Raw genomic sequence first — 18,669 nt, forward strand, 5'->3', positions numbered from 1 at the left:
ATCAGAGCGTCTCTGAACGCAGCATTACTGGAAGCATTTCACTTTGGTGTGAAATGAAGAATTTGCATAGAAAAAAGTAACAAAAATAAAGATGTAACACTGAGAGGACGTACCTTCCAGAAGAAAAGCGTATATACACTGCATCGGGGAGTTTCTGAGAGATAATCTATTTCACAACCTGATCCGGAGCCGAAATGGACTTTGGACAAAGCGCGGAGTCAGAGGTCAGTCCGATAGCTGCAGCGTGTGTGGCCGCGCGGCGGATCGCCTCATTCCTGGATAATGAACGACAGGCGCACCGTCATCTCACTCCGGGGAAGCGATGCAGCCCGAACGCGGCTATTGCATTTCATAAAAGCAGCTACCGGAACCATAAATGCGTCTCGTGATAGTCAGTTTAACCCGTTAGATGCTGAACGATGCGATTTGGAAAAAAAAAAAAAATAAAACAAAAAAAAAAAATGAGAGAATGAATTAAAATGCTGCAGGAGCTTCATGAACATCAACCAGCAAAGGGTCAGGTGTGAACCATTTGCTCGTGGTGGATTATGAGGAAGAGTTTGTGCATGTGAGAGATGGATCAGAAACCATGTGACCCAAAATGAGATCACAGCTCTTATATTGCTCTCAGGGTTCCTCATTGGTTTCAGAGACGAGTGTGAAATTACGCACTGATTTTTTTTTTTTTTTTTTTTTTTTACAGACCACAGTGGAGTAATGGCTAATCTGAAAGAGAGATGTTCCTATTCACCTCATGACTGCCACAAGACTCTGATTACAGATAAGTTCTTGACAAAGAAAGACAACGGACTGAAGACAGAAACGCGAGGAGAGAACGAAGAGGAGAAAGAAAAAAAAACTATAAATACCCTAAAAGACACATGGGAACATCACCTTTTTTAAGAATACATTATAATATCTAATTCTATTTTTTTATGGTTTTATTTATCTTTATTTGTATGAATATATTGAGAATTTACCCATTTAAAGAGTATCACTGAAATGACTGGATAACTCCTCTGAACTGGTTCTGTTTGTGTCAGAACAAACTGCTCTGTGGATCCAAAAGCTGCTGTTATCTTTATTTCACAAAATCATGCATGCGATTGTAAAAGTTTAAAGGTTGCACATATATTAGGTTCAAAATGACTCTCCTGTTGGTTTCAGGAGAAAGTTTATCATCATAAAGATGTGGGATGATAAAGGACTGAGGCTGCTTTCACTCTATGAATGGATCCTGTTAGTGGATGTAGAGCTGCTGTCACACATCCTCTTTAAATGTTTTGAACTTTATGCACAGTTTTCTCGAGTGCTTCACCTTTTTGGGCTTTTAATTTTGCCCTTATTTGAAAACTAATTTAAGTGTTTTATCCAATGAATTTCATGAGAGATGTCTTTCTCTGTCTGAAAGGAAACACCTGATCAATACAGTATCACTATAATCCACACAGTGTGGTTATAACTGGTATAAGAAAGGTCTGATTAATGCTTACTAAACATCATTAATCTTCATCAAGCTATACGACTTTAACAGCTGTTGAGTCTTTTCATGTTAAAGACCATTAAACAGATGAGGGTCAGTGATGTCCATTGAAGGTCACTTTCTTTACTTCTCTTTCTTCTGGTTCATTTGGAAGGAATTTCATTTTATTTTGCTGTCTTTATAAAGACATGAATAAATTCGGAGCAATTTTCTTAGTTAAGTAAAGTAAGAATGCTTTTAAAAATATAGATTCCTTTAGTTTCGCTTTCCAAATGAAAAAGATGTGAAGTCGATGAACAGAATGGGTTTTACTTTCCAAACTGCATTATTCCTGGAGGTCCTGTACAATCAGACAGGACCAAATATCACAGAGAACACAGATGTTTTGTGGAAAGAAGCTTGTTAAATCCTTCAGTCTCTTCCTGTAACCCCAGACCTCTCAGATAAACCCTGTGGTGGGGGCCACGTTATCACTTCCAGGTCCTTCATGCTCGTCTTGATGACTTTGGTACTTTTATCCCACACATGCATGAAAAACCTGTTAATGTCATGACCTTTGATGAATGTGTTACCCAAACAGATGAAGTCCTTCGTTTCAGTTTTTTTTTTTTCTGAGGTCATGTTATTTAGATATTCTGCACAATGAGCTCAGAGCATCATCAAGCATAGAGAGATACAGGAAAAATAATAACTTGAGGTTTTTTTTCAACATAGTTTAATTACAATTCGGTCTTGCACTGAGCACAGAGACAACAATAAATCATCAGTTTTACTACTGCTGTGCGTTCTGCATAGCTGTTCGGTTCAATTTCGTTTATTTATCGAGCACCATGTAGAAAATCTCAGCCATCTGAAGCCACTTCTGCAGAGGAAGGCTCCAAAGCTGACAGTGTTGGGATCTCCGGGTTCGAGCTGGAGGTTTTGGGTTTGGGTTCTGATCACGTGCTGAGCTCCAGCTCCACTCGGGTCCTGGAAGAAATGCTCATGTCGCATGGACGCGCAGGGAGCGATGGAACGAGTGTGTTTAATCCGCGCGAGCTTCGGTCTCTGTAATCGGCTCTCCCCTCAGCCCTCTGCAGCTCCACGCGCATCAGCTGATCCGTCACGTGGTTTCGTGTCGTGGCTCTCTCCTCTTTGCAAGATGGAGTTGTCTGAGTCGGTGCAGAGAGGGCTGCGGTCCCTGGCGGAGCCGTCCTCCTTCGACCAGGCCCGCTTCCAGGTGCTGGTCGAGGCGTGTTTCCGGAGCCTGCTCTCCTCCCGCGGGGACCCCGCAGTCCTCGGTGAGCCGCCGCGTCTCCCCGCCGCGCGCCGCTTTTGTCTCGGTCGCAGCAGCTTCCGGTTTCCCTCTCGGCGTGTGGACGTGCCTCGCTGTTTTTGTTTTTTTTGCGGGTCTCGGCGGCGCCGCTTCGGGCTGCGGGTCGCTCCGACCCGGATCCCGCGTGTTTATACATAACTGCGTTTAATGGGGCGAAGCGGCGGAGCCGCGTGCGTCCTTTTTCCGCCCGCCGTCTGCTTTGCATTCAGCGGCGATCTCGGTCACCCCGGATGGCTTTTGTCATTTAAAACGACGCTAAGTTCACTCAACACATCAGAAAGACTGTCCAACTTGTCCCTTGTCCGTTATAATCCATAACCCTCACCCCGTCTCCCGTTTGAACCCATCCCCAGTGCAGATCCGGGTCTGGTGCGGATAAATAAACATAAATAATCCAAAACTGACAGCAGACTTCATTCCTCAAAGCTACTTGGTTTTGTTTCCACTGGCCATGTGTTGTCCAACTTCTGCAGCATTCCTGCCCCGTTTTATTGGCCGAATTATTTGGAAAAGTGAAGTGTTCACCAGACAAACCAACAAAGGCGCCCGGCTGATGCAGCTGAGGGGCGCATTCACATGCTAATCAGCATTGATTTCCATTCTGCGCGTCAATCTGGAGAACCCGGGTATGGATCGCGAACCGAGATCGTTTATTTACTTTCACCAACCGAGCACGTCTGTTCAGCGGAGAAGGAATGCATCAGACGGCGGGGTGGCATCCTCCTCCTCCTCCTCCTCCTCCTCCCCTTCCTCCTCACACTGTGTTTCTGCGCTTTCAGATCAACCCGAGCTGAAGCAGATCGACCAGATCCTGCTGAAGCAGATCCACACTGCTGCCACCACCTTCATCCTGGAAGCGGTCAAACACAATGTTGACAAGTCGACAATAAGGTGGGCAGCCTCAGAGAAGGGCTTTCAAAACAACAAATCACGAAGATCTGAAATAACTCATTGATTTAAAGTAAAAATAGTGTGCTTTATATATTGACATCATTTAATTAAAATGATAGATTTAGACATTTTTCTGAGATTGCATGCTGCACATCAGTGTGTTGTGATTGTATGCATATTTCTGTGTGTTGTGTTCACTGCAATTAAATATTATAAGGCATTGTTTGAGAGAGAAAACATCTGTTTGCATTTTGCCACACTAAGGAGTGCTGGTCCAAGTATTTCCAAATCTTCTGTAATATTCACCAGTTTTCCTCCCTTTCTTTGTCTGTTGTTTTATTCTGGCATCACTGCATCCTTGAGGTTTTGATGCAGTTTTTACTATTTTAAATGAAACGTTTTGGGTTGATCTCCACAGTGTCTTTTCAACATCACCTTCAAACCTTCTGTTCATATTCGCCAAGTGAGCACATTCAGTGGTCTAATTATTTGTCCCTCTCTAGATGAAGAGGTAGTCTGGGTTAAATATTCTAGTTTACTGTCAGCTTTGACTGGTTCATAAGTTCAACCCATTGAATCTGCTGCTAATGAAGCCATGTTCTCCTTTCAGCTCCAGCCTTGAGGAACTCACCTTCACTGCAGACAGAATAGAAATATTCTACAGTGCTTATCAGGTAGCCACATTTCAAAATGTGCAAAGAGATTCTGAACCTTTCTGCTATTTGAATGCTTTTTAACTGAAGTACCTCTGTTCCACAGAAACATAAAAAAGAACTGGAGCACATATTAGCAAGGTGAGGTGTGGATGTCATGGTGAAAATTTCAGATTTTCTCTTTGATCGTGTCCTTAAAACACACATCCACAATTCCACTGTTTCAAGCTTATTTCACTGTGTTTAGTGGATTATTAAATTGTTGGGGACACAGCACAAAGGAACATTGTTCAATAAATAAACGCTGAAGATATTTCAGACTGTATGGATAATGGTTGATGAGTTATGCTCAGTAAAGAACAGAGAGGATCCTTTTCTGGAGGCTGTGTAAATATTCTTTAGTTACGTGTCATTACAACACTGTTAACACCAGAACCACAAAATCTGCAAAGCCTTTCAAAGAAACTGCTCGACCTTGTAAAACAGAAGAATTACTTTAATCACACACGTTTATTTCAAGTCACTCCACACCTTTGCAGCTCACCTTCCTCTTCATTCTCTGTCCTCCAGCATCGGGAGGCGTCCTCCTCAAATCAACGACGTAACGTGGCGTCTGGAATACCACATGAAGGTGAGACGCTGGGGACGAGGACTGCGCTGCAAAATCTGTTGACTGCATCTGAAATGTGGTTTCTCCAACAGAATGGGCAGCTAGACAAGGTCAACGAGCCATTCTACATGCTGTCGTTAAAAACTGAGGTAAATCTTCATGTGACGGTGATTTTTTTTTTCCCAGTGGTTTGAACACCGATCATATCCGGTTTTTAATTCAATTTAATTTAATTTTTTTTTTTTTAGAAGGATGGGTGTCCAGAAGATGTCGACTTCACCTGCACCATGGAGCAGCTGCAGGTAAAATAATCAGGAAACAGTGCCCTGGAATCTTGTCTCATCAAGGATGTTCAAAAAACACAGTCTGAATCCGGAGCAACTTTCACAAAGAATGCACGTGTTAAAGTTTAATTTATTCAACGATTCTATCAGAAAATCTGCTGCACAAACCTCCACTATAACGAAACTGGACCTCTGACAGAGATCATGTATCGAGGTTTTCATGCGTCATGACGCATCAGTGGAATGTAAAACTTGATAGTTTACCACATGTCAGTGTTTTTTAAGTAAAGAAGTGGCCAGTACTTGGAAATGTGGACTTCACTTGGCAAAAATACATATCAATTGTCTTTTTCACGAACTCTTAGTTTATAATAAATCAACATTGTGAACATAAACTCTAATGTAGTTATTTTTTTTCATCGTCATTTAGGAAGTGCCCTTTCATGTCCTCTCTCTCACTTGTCTTTCTGTTTGACTCCCTCTGAAAATGACCCGTGTTTGCTTGTTTTCAGGATCTAGTGGGAAAGTTGAAAGACGCTGCAAAGAGTGTAGAGAAAGCCAGTCAGATGTGATGCTGGTGTCCAGTTTCCTCCGCACAAAGCGTCGGACTTCACCCGTTTCCAGCTCCTGTTCACGTGCCTCTTTTCGTGCCTGATTGACGTGACAAAGAACATTTGAGAATTGTCCCTTTTTTTTCCCCCAACGATTTTGTTCTTTAAACAGAAAAGAAACCCTACGTTGTTCTTTGGTTAATTTCACAGTTTGATATGTTGAAAAAACGCGTCTTTGTGAGAATGTTGGAAAAGTGTTTGAATAAACTTTGTCGTCTTTGTCATGTTGAGTATTTTTCTCGGTTTATGGAGAGAGAAACGGCCGGCCTTGTGTTTTGTAAACACGTGGATGTCTGAATGGGATTTTTGCCATAGCTGCGTGACAGCAGTGTGTTTATTCCCTCCTGCGTTTTCTTACGAGAGGTTCGCTGAAGCCGCTTCAGGAGGAATCTATTTTTTTTTAAAGCTGTTTGGAGGTGCATGCGCTCCCTCTCAGCCATAGGAGATTTTTTTCGACATCCACCTCAGCTGAAAGTTCAAAGCTGCTCAGCTGCAGCAGCAGAGGCTCAGATTCCATAAACATCCGAGGTGCCTTAATTTTCAGGCGCTGTGGCGCACCAATAAAGACTCCAATTCATCAAGTGGAAGTTGTGGCGCATTCTCTCTCTCTCTCCCTCTCTCTCTCTGTCTTTTTTTTTTTTTTTTTTTGCAGATGTCAGGGAAGCCTGTGACAAAGGTTTGACACCAGAGCCATTTGTCACACGGACATATTTTAACCAAGTGCGTGGGTCTTAAAAGAGACGTTCAACGGAGATTAATAAGGCAGCTGCCCGGTGGCCCCAGTAGACTCCAGGTTTTAGTGAGAGGAGAGAGGGGGGGGGGATTGAGACTTTTGACGGTCTTAACGACGCGAGCGCGTGTGAGAGGCTGTGTTATTTTTAACATCAGAGAGAGGAGGGCGCGCGGAGAGCAGCCTACTTTCTGATCACTGCGTCATTTTGCTCGAACGCGTCTAATCGGCGTCGCTCCCCGTCCTCCCGGTCGAAAAACGGTCTCAAAGTGCACGTGTGGGCATCGTGCGTTATTTCAAATCATGCGTCACGCATTAGAAAGACCAGAATAGCCGTCAGTGGATGTATTTATAAAGCGCCCCGAAGCAGCTGCTCGGCGGCACTGCAGAGCCGAACGCTTCGTGAGATCTTTAAAATCGCTTTTTCGCATCTTGGTTGGAGTTTTCTGGGATTTATAAAAATGTGTTTTTGCATCTTCCATGGTGGTTTAGAAGCAAACGGCGTACACCGACAGTAATTCTTAGGCTCCCTTAAGCGGAGGACCACGTGACCAAAGCGGGGCGGTCGAACTACAAGCCATTTTGGGGACGGTGTCAGTTTCCACAGAGCACACACACTGCTGCGTTTCACTGGGGGCAAAGCGGATATTTTGGAGGCAAACTTCTCGGCGCCGGAGTGGGGAAGCGTCCAGAGCCGACGCCGGAGCACGGTGGCGTGTTGCAGCCGCGCGCGGGGAGCCTCACGGAGCGCGCGGGCGGCGAGGAAAACGGGGAGTTTTTCATTCGCAACATCTGAAATGCGCTCCGGTCCGCCGTGCGCTCTCCGCCACTGACAGCGTCTGCAGCCTACTTCAAGATGGCGGCTCGGCTCCTATTCATTTTCTGCTGATCGCCTCCCAACTTTCATTGTCTATTCCACCCGAGAGCCGCCGATTCCCAGCCCAGCCTCCAGGTAAGCCTTCTCCCGGATCGTCTCCAACTAACGGACGCGACGGGCGTTCGGGCTTTTGTGGTGTTTTTTTTCTTCTTCCACGCACCGATCCAGCGGTGGATGTGGAGCTTTCAACGGAGGCTGCGGCGATCACCGACGTGGAGCTCCGTGTGTGTGTGTGTGTGTGTGTGTCTGCGCACCACTTTCTTCGCGAAACATGTTCCCCTCTCGGCTCCAGACGCCTTCCAGAGGTCACTAGCCCCCGCTGCCGCATGCTCTGCTGCTCAGGTCTCCATCCGTGCCGGCTGATCGCGGTTCGTGCTCGCGTGGAGCGCTTTAGATTTATGTCAAGTGGAGGATCTGAGGCGAACCAAGCCTGGCTGGCTGAGGCGTTCACGGCGGCGAGAACTCCAAACGACCCCTGTGCGCTCACACTTCCACCGAACCCCTCCAGTTTATAGACTTGGGTTGTTTGGGCTGTTGCGCGTTGGGTCTGGTGGGAGGTTTTGGTGAAAGTGTCTCATTGTTGGATTTATTAACTTAACTTGGATCGCTCCCATGGACGTGACAGGGAGACGAGCCAGTTCAATAGAGCATAAATGTTTCATGACGGCTGCTTGGTAAACACTGGATCATTGTTTAACAGACATTATGCTTTGATGTGTGATTGTCTTGATGAAGCAAGAAGGTTGAGTTTTATTTTTTATTTTATTTTTTAAAGGGTTTGACGACACCTCAGTCAGGATACAAAGAGGTGGCTGTCTCCCAAGCAGCCAGAGCATCGGTGATTTCCCCTAAAATCACACTGGCGATGCCAGCCTTGACTGCTTGTTTTGTTTCCATTTAAAATCAGATTGTATTACAGTAGTTTCCACCAACATGCTGTACACAGTGTGTGACTTTGGATCCGGACGCGCTGGACTGACACACATCAGCTCAGGGTTTCTCTCACGAGGAGGTAAAATTCTCATTTTACCCATGAATGCTGGCGGGGACCCCGTGTGTGGCTAATGGGTTAAAATGGATGTATTTTCCCCCCGCTCGGGTCTGGAGGTTGACAACCTCCCAGCCCTGTGAATAGACCTGATAATGTAGCCCATCAGGATGGGGGGCTCGGATCCTCCTCACTGGATAAATGTGACTTCACTGCGCGTTCATGGAATCTCCACTTATTTAATGCACTGTTTTTCCTGAAGCTTTCTTTTTTCCTTCTATTGTTGATTTAAAAACTGTTTTTTTTTCCTTCTAAACTGTGTCCAAGGTGAAGAGGGGGTTCAGACAGTGAGAAAAAAGGTTGGATGAGTGTAAAAAAAAAAAAAAACTGACGTGTTTATTTGGTGCAACGTGGAGGAAATATTCAGTGTGTTTGTGTTCTGTCAACAACACCATAATTCAGCAGTTGTACATCAGAAAGGAGAAGTGTGTATCCATGCCAGAGAGCCTGCAGATGTGATCCGACAGCAGGCGAAGCAGCATTTCCCTCCAGTCTCCCGAGCTCGTTGACTCCTGGATGTCTGAAGCGACTGACTTGTCCACAGGACGAGAGGGACAGCAGTTGTCCAAACACCGGCCAGTCGATTAATGGCGCAACAGGCATATAGGTGGACGCTATCCATCACTATCCGTGTGTGGGGCATCCTTTGAGAGTTGCCTGCTTAGTGGCGGCCAGCAGAGAGGTCCGTTGGAGCATTGAAACCAGCCGGGAATCGGGCACGGTGCCGAGTGTGGGTGCAGAGCTGGACAGGCTGGCTGTCATCCAAGGGGTCACCTCTCATCCAGTCCGCATGCACGTCTCACAACTGTTTAGATCTTGGTTTTTTTTTTTTGGGCGACTCGAGACTTCTTCAAACTGCACCTATATGTCGCACTAATGTCCAACTTTTCCCACATGTTGGGTTTTTTTTTTCTTTCCAATTTTCGCGTGTTTAAACAAAAGCCGGAGGAGCTGCTTCTCTCGGGCTTTTTGTGGCTCACCTAATTGAATTTGGACGCCCACAAACGCAAAGCACATGCCGTTTTTCACAAAGACGGTGCGCCACCGCCGCTCCGCTCGGCGATGGCGCAGAATAAACGCGATCCGGTGTTGCGCTTCAACTTGAGCGCCGTCTGGCCATGTTGCTGCTGCTGCTGCTGCTGATTATGGAAAACACGGCGCAAAAAGAAGAAGAAGCGGCGCAGAATAAAAGCCAGCTCGTCCTTCGAAGAATAAGGCGTGTTTTTCCACTCCGCAGCGATCGGAGAGGAGCTCGCGTCTTCGTGTCGGAGACGAGCCGCTGTTTCGCTCCCTGTTTTTCGCAGCCCGTTGAACCGATACGGGCTTTTTTTTTTTTTTCTCCTCCACAAAATGGCAGCCGTGCTGTCGGCAGCCTGGCAGTCCAGCGGCTCTCTCTCTCTCTCGCTGCCTCTCTCTCTCTCTCTGTATGTGTGTGTGTGTGTGTGTGCGCGCACACAGAGGGACGGGGAGCCTCGGTCCCTCCTGTTTCCCGCTCGGCACACCGGCGGCTCGCCGTGCTTGTTGTTTTGGATTCAGACATCCTGCCTTGTTCTGGTCACTGGCGACCAGCCATGTGGGCTAAAAAGCAAAAGGGGTTGCCATAGAAACGCTCAGGTTTCCCACCGCCGCCTGTGTGGCACACCTGACGCGGGGAGCGCGAGCCTCGCGGCGTGTCACCCCGGGGCGCCGCCGCCGATCAGCTCCCGACGAAACGAGGTCAGAAAGTGGATCCGACCAGGAAAACCCGCGTTTCACCAAATTACACTTTATTTCAATAAACAATTCATTTTTAATTAATTTTTATTTGTGAAACTCGATTTTTCCATTATTTACAACCAAATTTGAATTTTACGCAAATGTTGATTCCAAAACTGGTTATTTTATTTTATTTTTTAAAATAAAGGCTCCGGTTGATTGTCGGAGCTACAGTTGCTGCTGTACGTTATAAACATTTGTGATTTAAGATGAAGCAAAGCGGTGGCGCGCGGGGCTCCATCGATCGACCGGAAGGTGATTGATTTATGATTATTCCCCGCGCCTCCGTCAGGTGACCGCGGCGCGCCCGTCCATCAATCTGCCACGGAGGCACGGATCACTTCTCCTCCTGCTTCCTCTTTTAAATCAGCATAAACCAGCCGAAGAAACAATTAAACAAATAAACCGGCCCCGTTAAATCCCCTCCCAAACGGTTCCCGGTGCGCCGCCGGAGGAGCCCGCAGCCCGCTCGCCCGCCACGCATATGGCACTGTTGTGACTTGTCCTCCGTCTCCACGCAGGTTTGTTGTTCCTCTCCTTCAAACATGCATCGAACCACCAGGATAAAGATCACCGAGCTCAACCCTCACCTCATGTGCGTCCTGTGCGGAGGGTACTTCATAGACGCGACCACCATCATCGAATGCCTCCACTCCTGTGCGTAAAGCGACTCTTCCTCACGTCTGCTGTGGAATGTTTCAGTTTCACTGCTCACGTTTGCAGCCACGGTGCTGCAGAGTCCACCACTGGATACTTAAAAAAAAAAAAAATGTAATCTGTGTTTCAGTTTGCAAGATGTGCATCGTGCGCTACCTGGAAACCAGCAAATATTGCCCCATCTGTGATGTACAAGTGCACAAAACCAAGCCGCTCCTCAACATCAGGTGAGAGATGTGCTCATTGAATTCTCCGTTTTTTAATTCCCTAATTATATATTATTACTTGATCTTTGTATGTCTTGTTCTCTCCTGTTGACCACGTTCAGCTGCTTTGACATTCAGCTGGACTGGTTTTTCTCCTTCACTGATGTCTCACTCTGTCATCTTTCAACTTTATTTTATTCTGGATCGTACATGTTTTTTTTAAAAAAATCAATATGTTGTTCTCATGGTCTTTTTATCTCAGCTGTGGTTTGTCCTCATGGCTTTGTCTGCTTTCTTCTGTTCTCACTGTGACTCACTGAAAACTGGATTAACCTGTGAGCATAAATAAAGCAAACTAACCTCTATTTTGTTTTTCTTTGCCTTGTTCTCTTAGATTAACTTATCATTTTTTGGCAACAATACAGATGAAACTGACATCGATTGACCTGAATGTTTTTTTTTTATCTTTGTTAAACTAAGAAAATAAAATGTTTGTCAGTAGTTTGAACTCTGCTGCATTTCTCTTTGTTTCCTCAGTAAACAGCCATGAAAGCCACATTTTTCTATGTCGAACTACTTGAAGACCCTATGTTGTGTTGGAACGTTTCACATTCCAAACAGTTGTTTTTGTGTTTTTTTTAATACAGCTGAATGTTTCAGAACATTTATTTAGACCTCATTATGTCTCATCAAACCCATTTTACTCACACTCCTTGCAGAGGCAGTTATTTGACAGTTTCCGTCGGTAAACTTGTGATTTGTCTTCCTCGGTGCACTGACTGAAGTCTCCTCTCTCTTCAGATCCGATAAAACTTTGCAGGACATCGTGTACAAGTTGGTCCCTGGCTTATTCAAAAGTAAGATTCCTTCATTCCTGTCATTCTGAGTCACATTTTACTTTTTTCTTTTGGACCCAGCGGTCCCATTATTGCAGGAGGGAGACAGAAGACGGTTGCATTGTGTGATCTATCACGCACACTTCACTCAGTCTGTTTAAAATCTGTTCTGAATGCATGCATTCTGAGTTGTTGGCACCTTTAAGATGGTTGAAATGTCTTTTTGTGGTGGAATTAAGAGTATCTGAAATTATTTCCAGGAAGTCTGACACATTTCCTCTTTCAGTCCTATAAAATGATTCATTGCATGAACCTGAAAGTGAGCAGACGTTTGATTTTGTGCCTTTCTGAATGTTTTCAGATGAAATGAAGAGGAGGAGAGACTTTTATGCGGAGCACCCTGTAGACGGTGAGTCAGAAAGAATACGCTGATACTGATCTGTATTGCTGCTCCACCCTGAGAGAGGAGCACGGCCGGCGCGTGGCTCCACAGATCAAAGTCTCAGAAGTATGAATTTTCTGGTTTCAAAGTGCTCCTGTCTTCTGCTTCCTCCTTGTAGCCTCTAACGGATCCAACGAGGACCGCGGAGAGGTGGCGGACGAGGACAAGAGAATAATCACAGACGACGAGATCATCAGCCTCTCCATCGAATTCTTTGATCAAAACAGGTGAGATCTGCTGATTCTCAGAATGTATATGTGACACTTGAGATGAGAGAAGTTTGCATTCCTTGTTGATATGTCAAAAAAATGATCAAATCTAGTTAAATGTTGGTCTGTTGATGTCACTGTCACACTCTTCAAAGACAAACACTTTTTTTAAAAAATTTTGATCAGATTTTTCCACCATATTTTAGAACAAATACATTATATATATATATATATATATATATATATATATATATATATATATATATATATATATATATATATATATATATATATTATTTTAATAAAAATTCTGCTTTAGTAATACAGAAATCATACAATAACAAACAAACTGGATTAATGCAGTTTATTGGATAAAATATTGCCTTTTTTTTCCCAAAATATTAAAGCTGATATTTTTTTATGTTTTGAGTTTCTATCTGTAGAGTTGGTCATATTTTCCTCTTGTTCACTCCTTACAGACTGGGAGGCATTTTGGAAGACAAGCAGTCAAAAGATCAGGTATTTTCAGCACTGTTTTTCCTGGTTATAACATTTTAACAATAAAGTGTGGACTGGGTAATTGTTGAATGCTTGTCCACACTTTAGAAAAACATTTTCTGCCTTCCGTGTTTTAAAACATGCTCACATATGGTTGTTTCTGGTTAAATGTGCAGGTGGCGAACAAGAGGTACCTGCAGTGTCCAGCAGCCATGACCGTCATGCATCTGAGGAAGTTTCTGCGCAGTAAAATGGACATACCCAACACCTACCAGGTCTGCTTTTTAAATATCATTTCTAAATGCATCACTTGAATGTTTCAATGAAGATCTGTCAAATGTTGTTACAAAAAAAGTGACTGAAATTCAGATTTATAGCTGATTTTTTTTTTGCATTCCTCCAGGTTGAAGTCATGTATGAAGATGAACCTTTAAAAGATTACTACACATTAATGGATATAGCTTATATCTACACCTGGAGAAGGGTGAGTGTGTTTTAAAGGTGTTGCTTGACACCTTCAGTGTCAAAAATATTGTTTATGCTATCACTGATATTTACAGCAATTTATAATTCAATACAAATAGTTGTGATAATAGTTCTAATCAAAACTTGTGTTTTTTGTTGCTGTTGAAATATCAAAATACTGATCCTGAAATATGTTTAGTTTCTCTTTCTAATATCATGCATTACATTAACAGTTCACACTCAAGTCTATGACTTTTCATCTTAAATATCTAAATAATCTAAAACAGTTTGCTCACTAAAATGTGTGTAAATTAAATATTTTATCGTTCGGTATTTAAGATTGTCTCTCCACCTAAAGAGCTTTAAATAGAGTATAAATACATGAATTGCTGCAAAGTGCTGGAAAAAATGTCCAAAACTGCAAATATTTCATGATGTCTTGTTGGGAAAAATAACAAACAAACATGTAAACACTTTTTAGTCCTGAAAGACTGCTTCTATCTTACAATACATTGTGTTGTTGGCAAAATATACACTTAAAAAATCTTACTTAAAAATCAGTGTTTTTCTGTTTGCAGTTTTCACTGTTTTCCTAGTATTAATATATATGCACAAACTGGCGACTGTACTTTGATAAAAGCTCACTAGTCTTCGAGAACAAGAAAATAAAAAGAGGCAAACATGAGTTGACTGAAGGTTTACAGACGGTTTCCTTATTTATTCTTTAAAGCACAGAAAATAAAACGTGTAGAAAAGCAATGAGGTGTAGTGGTTGAAAACGTTTCCTTTGGAAAAGTCTTGTGCTTTTATTTTGTTGCCGTTATATGTTTAAATTAATTACTTTAGATTGTTTTTATGCCTCTTGGATGAAGATAAAATTGATGCTGTATCCCCTAAATATTCACTCATGCAAGAGAAGCATTGGAAATGTTTGTTAAACGGTTTACTTTTTTTAATCTTTACTTCAATTAGGATTAGGAATCAAATTTATTGTGATTATAGCAGCCAAGAAGAGTAAAGAAAAGTGGTTTTACTCACGTGCACCGTGGAGTGCGGTGGAATCGGTGCAGCTCTGTCCTGATCCCTGCCTTCTTGCTGCAGAACGGCCCGCTGCCCCTCAAGTACCGGGTCCGACCCAACTGCAAGAAGATGAAGGTGAGCCACGCGCAGCAGGACGGCCCGAACAGCGCGGGCCGGTCCGGACCGGAGAGCGACTCCAACAGCGACAAGGCCGGGAGTCCCGCCGGGGCTCCGTCCACCTCCTCGTCCCTGCCGAGCCCCGGCACGCCCGCGCAGTCCCCGCACCCGCAGCTCCCGCACCCGCACCCGCCCAACGCCTTCAACGGGACTCCCGCAGCAGCGACCCCGACCTCGACCCCGATCCAGACCCAAACCCAGACCCCGACCCCGGCCCAGAGCCAGACCCCGAACCGACCCTTCACCCAGTTCGGCGGCGGCGGCGGCGGCGGCGGCGGCGGCTCGGTCAGCGGGAAGCCGCGGAAGGTTTCCCTCAACGGATCGTCCACCTCCTCCGGATGACCGGGGGAGCACCGGACCGGATCCCCGGACCACCGGATCACCGGATCACTGGATCACCGGATCGGACCAGCCAACGCCAGAACCCGCTCAGCTGATCCTGTATTCATGCCAACGTAGTTCCATGGTGTAGACCACGTCCTCTCTCTCTCCATCTGTTCTCGGCATCATTTGTAAGTTTAGTGGAACCAGAGACATTTCAAACCAAGGAACGAGGGGATTTTCACTTTGTAACCAGGACGTTTCTCCTTTTCTTTTCCGAAGCTGCATCTTTATTTTCCAGAAGTGACTGAAGGTTTACAGTATATTTTGTTATCTCAGATGAAACGTGTCCTTCATGTGTGTTGGGATATATATATTTTTTAATTTCAAACATGCATGCTCATAACACTTTTTTTGTTTCGTTTCTGAAAGAGTGTTTGGCTTGTTTTGCCCTTGAAATTTGGAGTGGTGTTTGGAAATCCTCCAAGCATTTAAACAAAAGAAGAAAAGCTTTGTATAGATCTGTTGAGGAGAATAAAACTTTATCTGCCTTTTACTGGAAAAAAAAAAATCAAAGTTCCTTGTAGCTGCAGGAGAGATGGAGTTCATCCTCCACAGTTTTAGAGAATCTGCGTGTAAATAGAAACAAAAAAAAAGTGCATATTTAATCAGCGATGATGTTATTCTCCGTTTGGGAAGGACTGAGGGGCTCGTTCAGCTTCATTTCATGTTCGATGACATGTTTTTTGATGTCTCTGTTTTCCGTATTTGTATCGCTCGATTGTATGGACAACTTATTGTATTGTTACTGTTGCACAGTATAAAACATCTAAATAAAACATTTTACACTTAACGGGAGCTCTTCCTGGAGGTCGTGCGTTAACTGGAGTAAATAAAGAGTGAAGGGAGCAGCAGACGGCGCAGGGCGCCAGATGTCTGGGTGAACAGGAGCGAGGAGGAGGAGATCCGGGATCACATTAACTTTACGCATCTATTAAGACAGATCAGCATTGTTCTTTTAATAACGCATTTATTTGCATTGCTGTAGCGGAAGTCCGTCGACCCTCTGCGGGGTTTTTTTTCTTTGTTTTTGTCCAAATCTTTTTAAAAGACACCTTTGAAATCTTTGAGTTCTACAGAAGATTTATTTGGAATATCTGATTGTAAATTTAATCTCTCGTCCGGAGTAAAGACAATCAGTTTTGAACAAATTTGGATTAGAATATTTTTTATTTATTTTTAATTAAAAATACATTCATCAATTGAAAAACAAATATTTAGTCTATTTTTGCGCAAAAATTATGCACATTTTTTCCAGACTTCTTGAACAAAAGTACCTTTTCACCTTTTTTTCTGGATTTTAAAACAAAAAGGTTTGTTTTAATCGGATTTCGAAGAGATCGATGTATCATCAAGTCAATAAGCGAGGACCACTGACACATTTTCCCTAAAGATAATTTAATTCAAAACTGCCGAAGCATATTGCGTGTTTACTGTAAAAGAAATACTTTTTCCTCCAAAAACTAATTTTGAGGATTTTTAATAATGTCGGCCAGATCTCGGTTTTTTTGTTTTCCAGTGTGCACGTGCTCATAAATCGAAAATGAAAAAATTTAAACGAAACATCTAAATTATGAAGTCAGCCTAGAAAAAACTACTGATAACGAAAACATTTTTTTTAAATGCTCTTCTGAATTTAACATGTTTGTTTTCTAATGATTCACTCGACTGTGTCTTTCATGTCAATATGAACGTTTCATGAAGCGGTGCTCGTGCGTAAATCTGCCCAAAAGTGCAAGTGTGACTGACAATATTGGAAGTGGAATGATTTCATTCTTTAAATATGCTCAGTTTGACTTTTTTTCGATTTGCGGGTTAATATCTATCACAAGCAAAAGTCATGATTTAGGAAGGAACAAGGATTTGCGCGTTGGATCCAAAGTGATATGGATCAAAACCACCGAAAATAGGCGCGTTTGACCGATTGTGCGTTAAAGAAAAAAAAAAAAAAACATCATCGTGAAGTTAGAATCACAAAATAAATACAGACATAAAAATCATCGCAACCTATTTTTCCAGTGGAAAAAAAAGATATAAGGTTTATGTAAATAAAATGACAGAATATCTGGGATTCAACCGAAAAGGGACTTTGTGTGAGTGTTGATTTTTAATGTGTTCTGTATGACCTACTGATGAATCACCAGGCAGGAGAAACACATTTAACCCCTTCTCTAGGTTAAAAAACGATTAAACATTGGGGGGGGTGGGGTGGGGCGGGGGGGGGGGGGGGGGGGGGGGGTATAGTCAGTGGTCTTTTTATTTCACACCAAATCTACCGTGCGTAGAATACAAACACTATTCGAAAAAGAAAATATGGCCACGAAGTCTTGTCATCTTAATTAATTAATCAAAATGGCAAAAAACAAGCAAACAAACAAAATCCCCCATAGAATTAATGCTCACTATGCACCCACATGTCCTCATTTCTAACTGTTACTCTATTGTAAAAGAAATGCAAGAGAACAGAGAATTTGTACTGAGAGAAATTAAATGTTTGACAGAGAAGATCCCCCTAGTCTAACATTATCTGTAAAAGTGTGATTGAAATTATGTGGGGTTTTTTTTTGTTTGTTTGTTTTTTTTGTTTTTTTGCACACTTCTCAGCTAATAAATTTCAGGATTGGTCAAACATACAGAATTGTTTATTGTTTATTGTTTGTTGTTGTTTAGGGATCCCCATTAGCTTCCACCGTGGTGGCTGCTAGTCTTCCTGGGGCCCCAATTAAAAACATTAACAGAAAATTACAGTAAAAAAAAAAAAAGTTAAAACAAAAGTTTACAAAGACATTTCTCGCCGCACATATATTGACAACTCTTTAGCCCAACTCAATCAGCGTGTCACTCTCCAGAGATCCAACAGATTTTTTAAATGCTTGTAACTTTGAGTTAATTCTATGAGGTGGTTTGTTCCATAGCTGAGCAGCCCTGTATTAAGATGACTTCTGCAAAAAAACAGGTTCTGGGGCGGTCAACAACCATGTCTCCTCCAGAGGCGCTTCGTGTGGAATGAACATGGGTCTGATTTACAAACGTCACTCTCTGAAATAAAATGTCAGGTTCTTTAGATATAATGATCTTCTTCAACAACAGCATTAACAGCGTATATTGCACTTCACTATGAAACATTAACCAGGACAAAGTAGAGTGCGTGTCTTTCACCCTGGTAGTATGAGGACATTTCAGAACTAAACGGGCAGCCTTATTTTGGGCAGCCTTAGCTAAGTCAGATTTATTTGCGGCGGACCTTATAACGGGACAATACTCGAGCTGAGAGAGACTGGACGATCTGTTTGATGATCTCTGGAGTGACATAATACATGCACCTTCTAATCACAGCCATAGCTCTGCCCAGTTTACTGCCCGATTTACATATTAATCAGACAATACTCACAACTCCACTTCATGGTGGGGATAATGCTGTTGGGATGGTTTGTTTTTAAGGCTCCTGGACACAAGTGTGACTGCAAAATCACAATCAACGTTTCACAAGGGACTGAAAAGGAACACAAAAGCACTGAAGG

General features: G+C 43.2%; 2 protein-coding genes across 2 annotated transcripts; both read left to right on the forward strand.

Annotated features, from left to right (window-relative positions):
- The first annotated feature begins 2,597 nt into the window (after positions 1 to 2,597).
- On the forward strand, positions 2,598 to 6,282 carry commd3 (COMM domain containing 3). The gene is made up of 8 exons (XM_030100072.1): positions 2,598 to 2,763; positions 3,578 to 3,689; positions 4,300 to 4,363; positions 4,449 to 4,483; positions 4,913 to 4,973; positions 5,045 to 5,101; positions 5,201 to 5,254; positions 5,749 to 6,282. The coding sequence occupies exons 1-8, from the start codon at positions 2,625 to 2,627 to the stop codon at positions 5,806 to 5,808; spliced, it is 582 nt and encodes a 193-aa protein (XP_029955932.1). The 5' UTR covers positions 2,598 to 2,624; the 3' UTR covers positions 5,809 to 6,282.
- An 872-nt stretch (positions 6,283 to 7,154) lies between these two features.
- Positions 7,155 to 15,941, forward strand: bmi1a (bmi1 polycomb ring finger oncogene 1a). Its single transcript, XM_030100070.1, has 10 exons — positions 7,155 to 7,529; positions 10,779 to 10,914; positions 11,045 to 11,141; positions 11,922 to 11,977; positions 12,318 to 12,365; positions 12,517 to 12,625; positions 13,087 to 13,126; positions 13,282 to 13,380; positions 13,509 to 13,589; positions 14,672 to 15,941. Exons 2-10 carry the CDS (start codon positions 10,803 to 10,805, stop codon positions 15,107 to 15,109), a joined length of 1,080 nt encoding a protein of 359 aa, XP_029955930.1. The 5' UTR covers positions 7,155 to 7,529; positions 10,779 to 10,802; the 3' UTR covers positions 15,110 to 15,941.
- The last annotated feature ends 2,728 nt before the right edge of the window (positions 15,942 to 18,669 follow it).

Source organism: Salarias fasciatus, chromosome 9, assembly GCF_902148845.1.
Source record: "Salarias fasciatus chromosome 9, fSalaFa1.1, whole genome shotgun sequence".
NCBI classification, from domain to species: Eukaryota; Metazoa; Chordata; class Actinopteri; order Blenniiformes; family Blenniidae; genus Salarias; species Salarias fasciatus.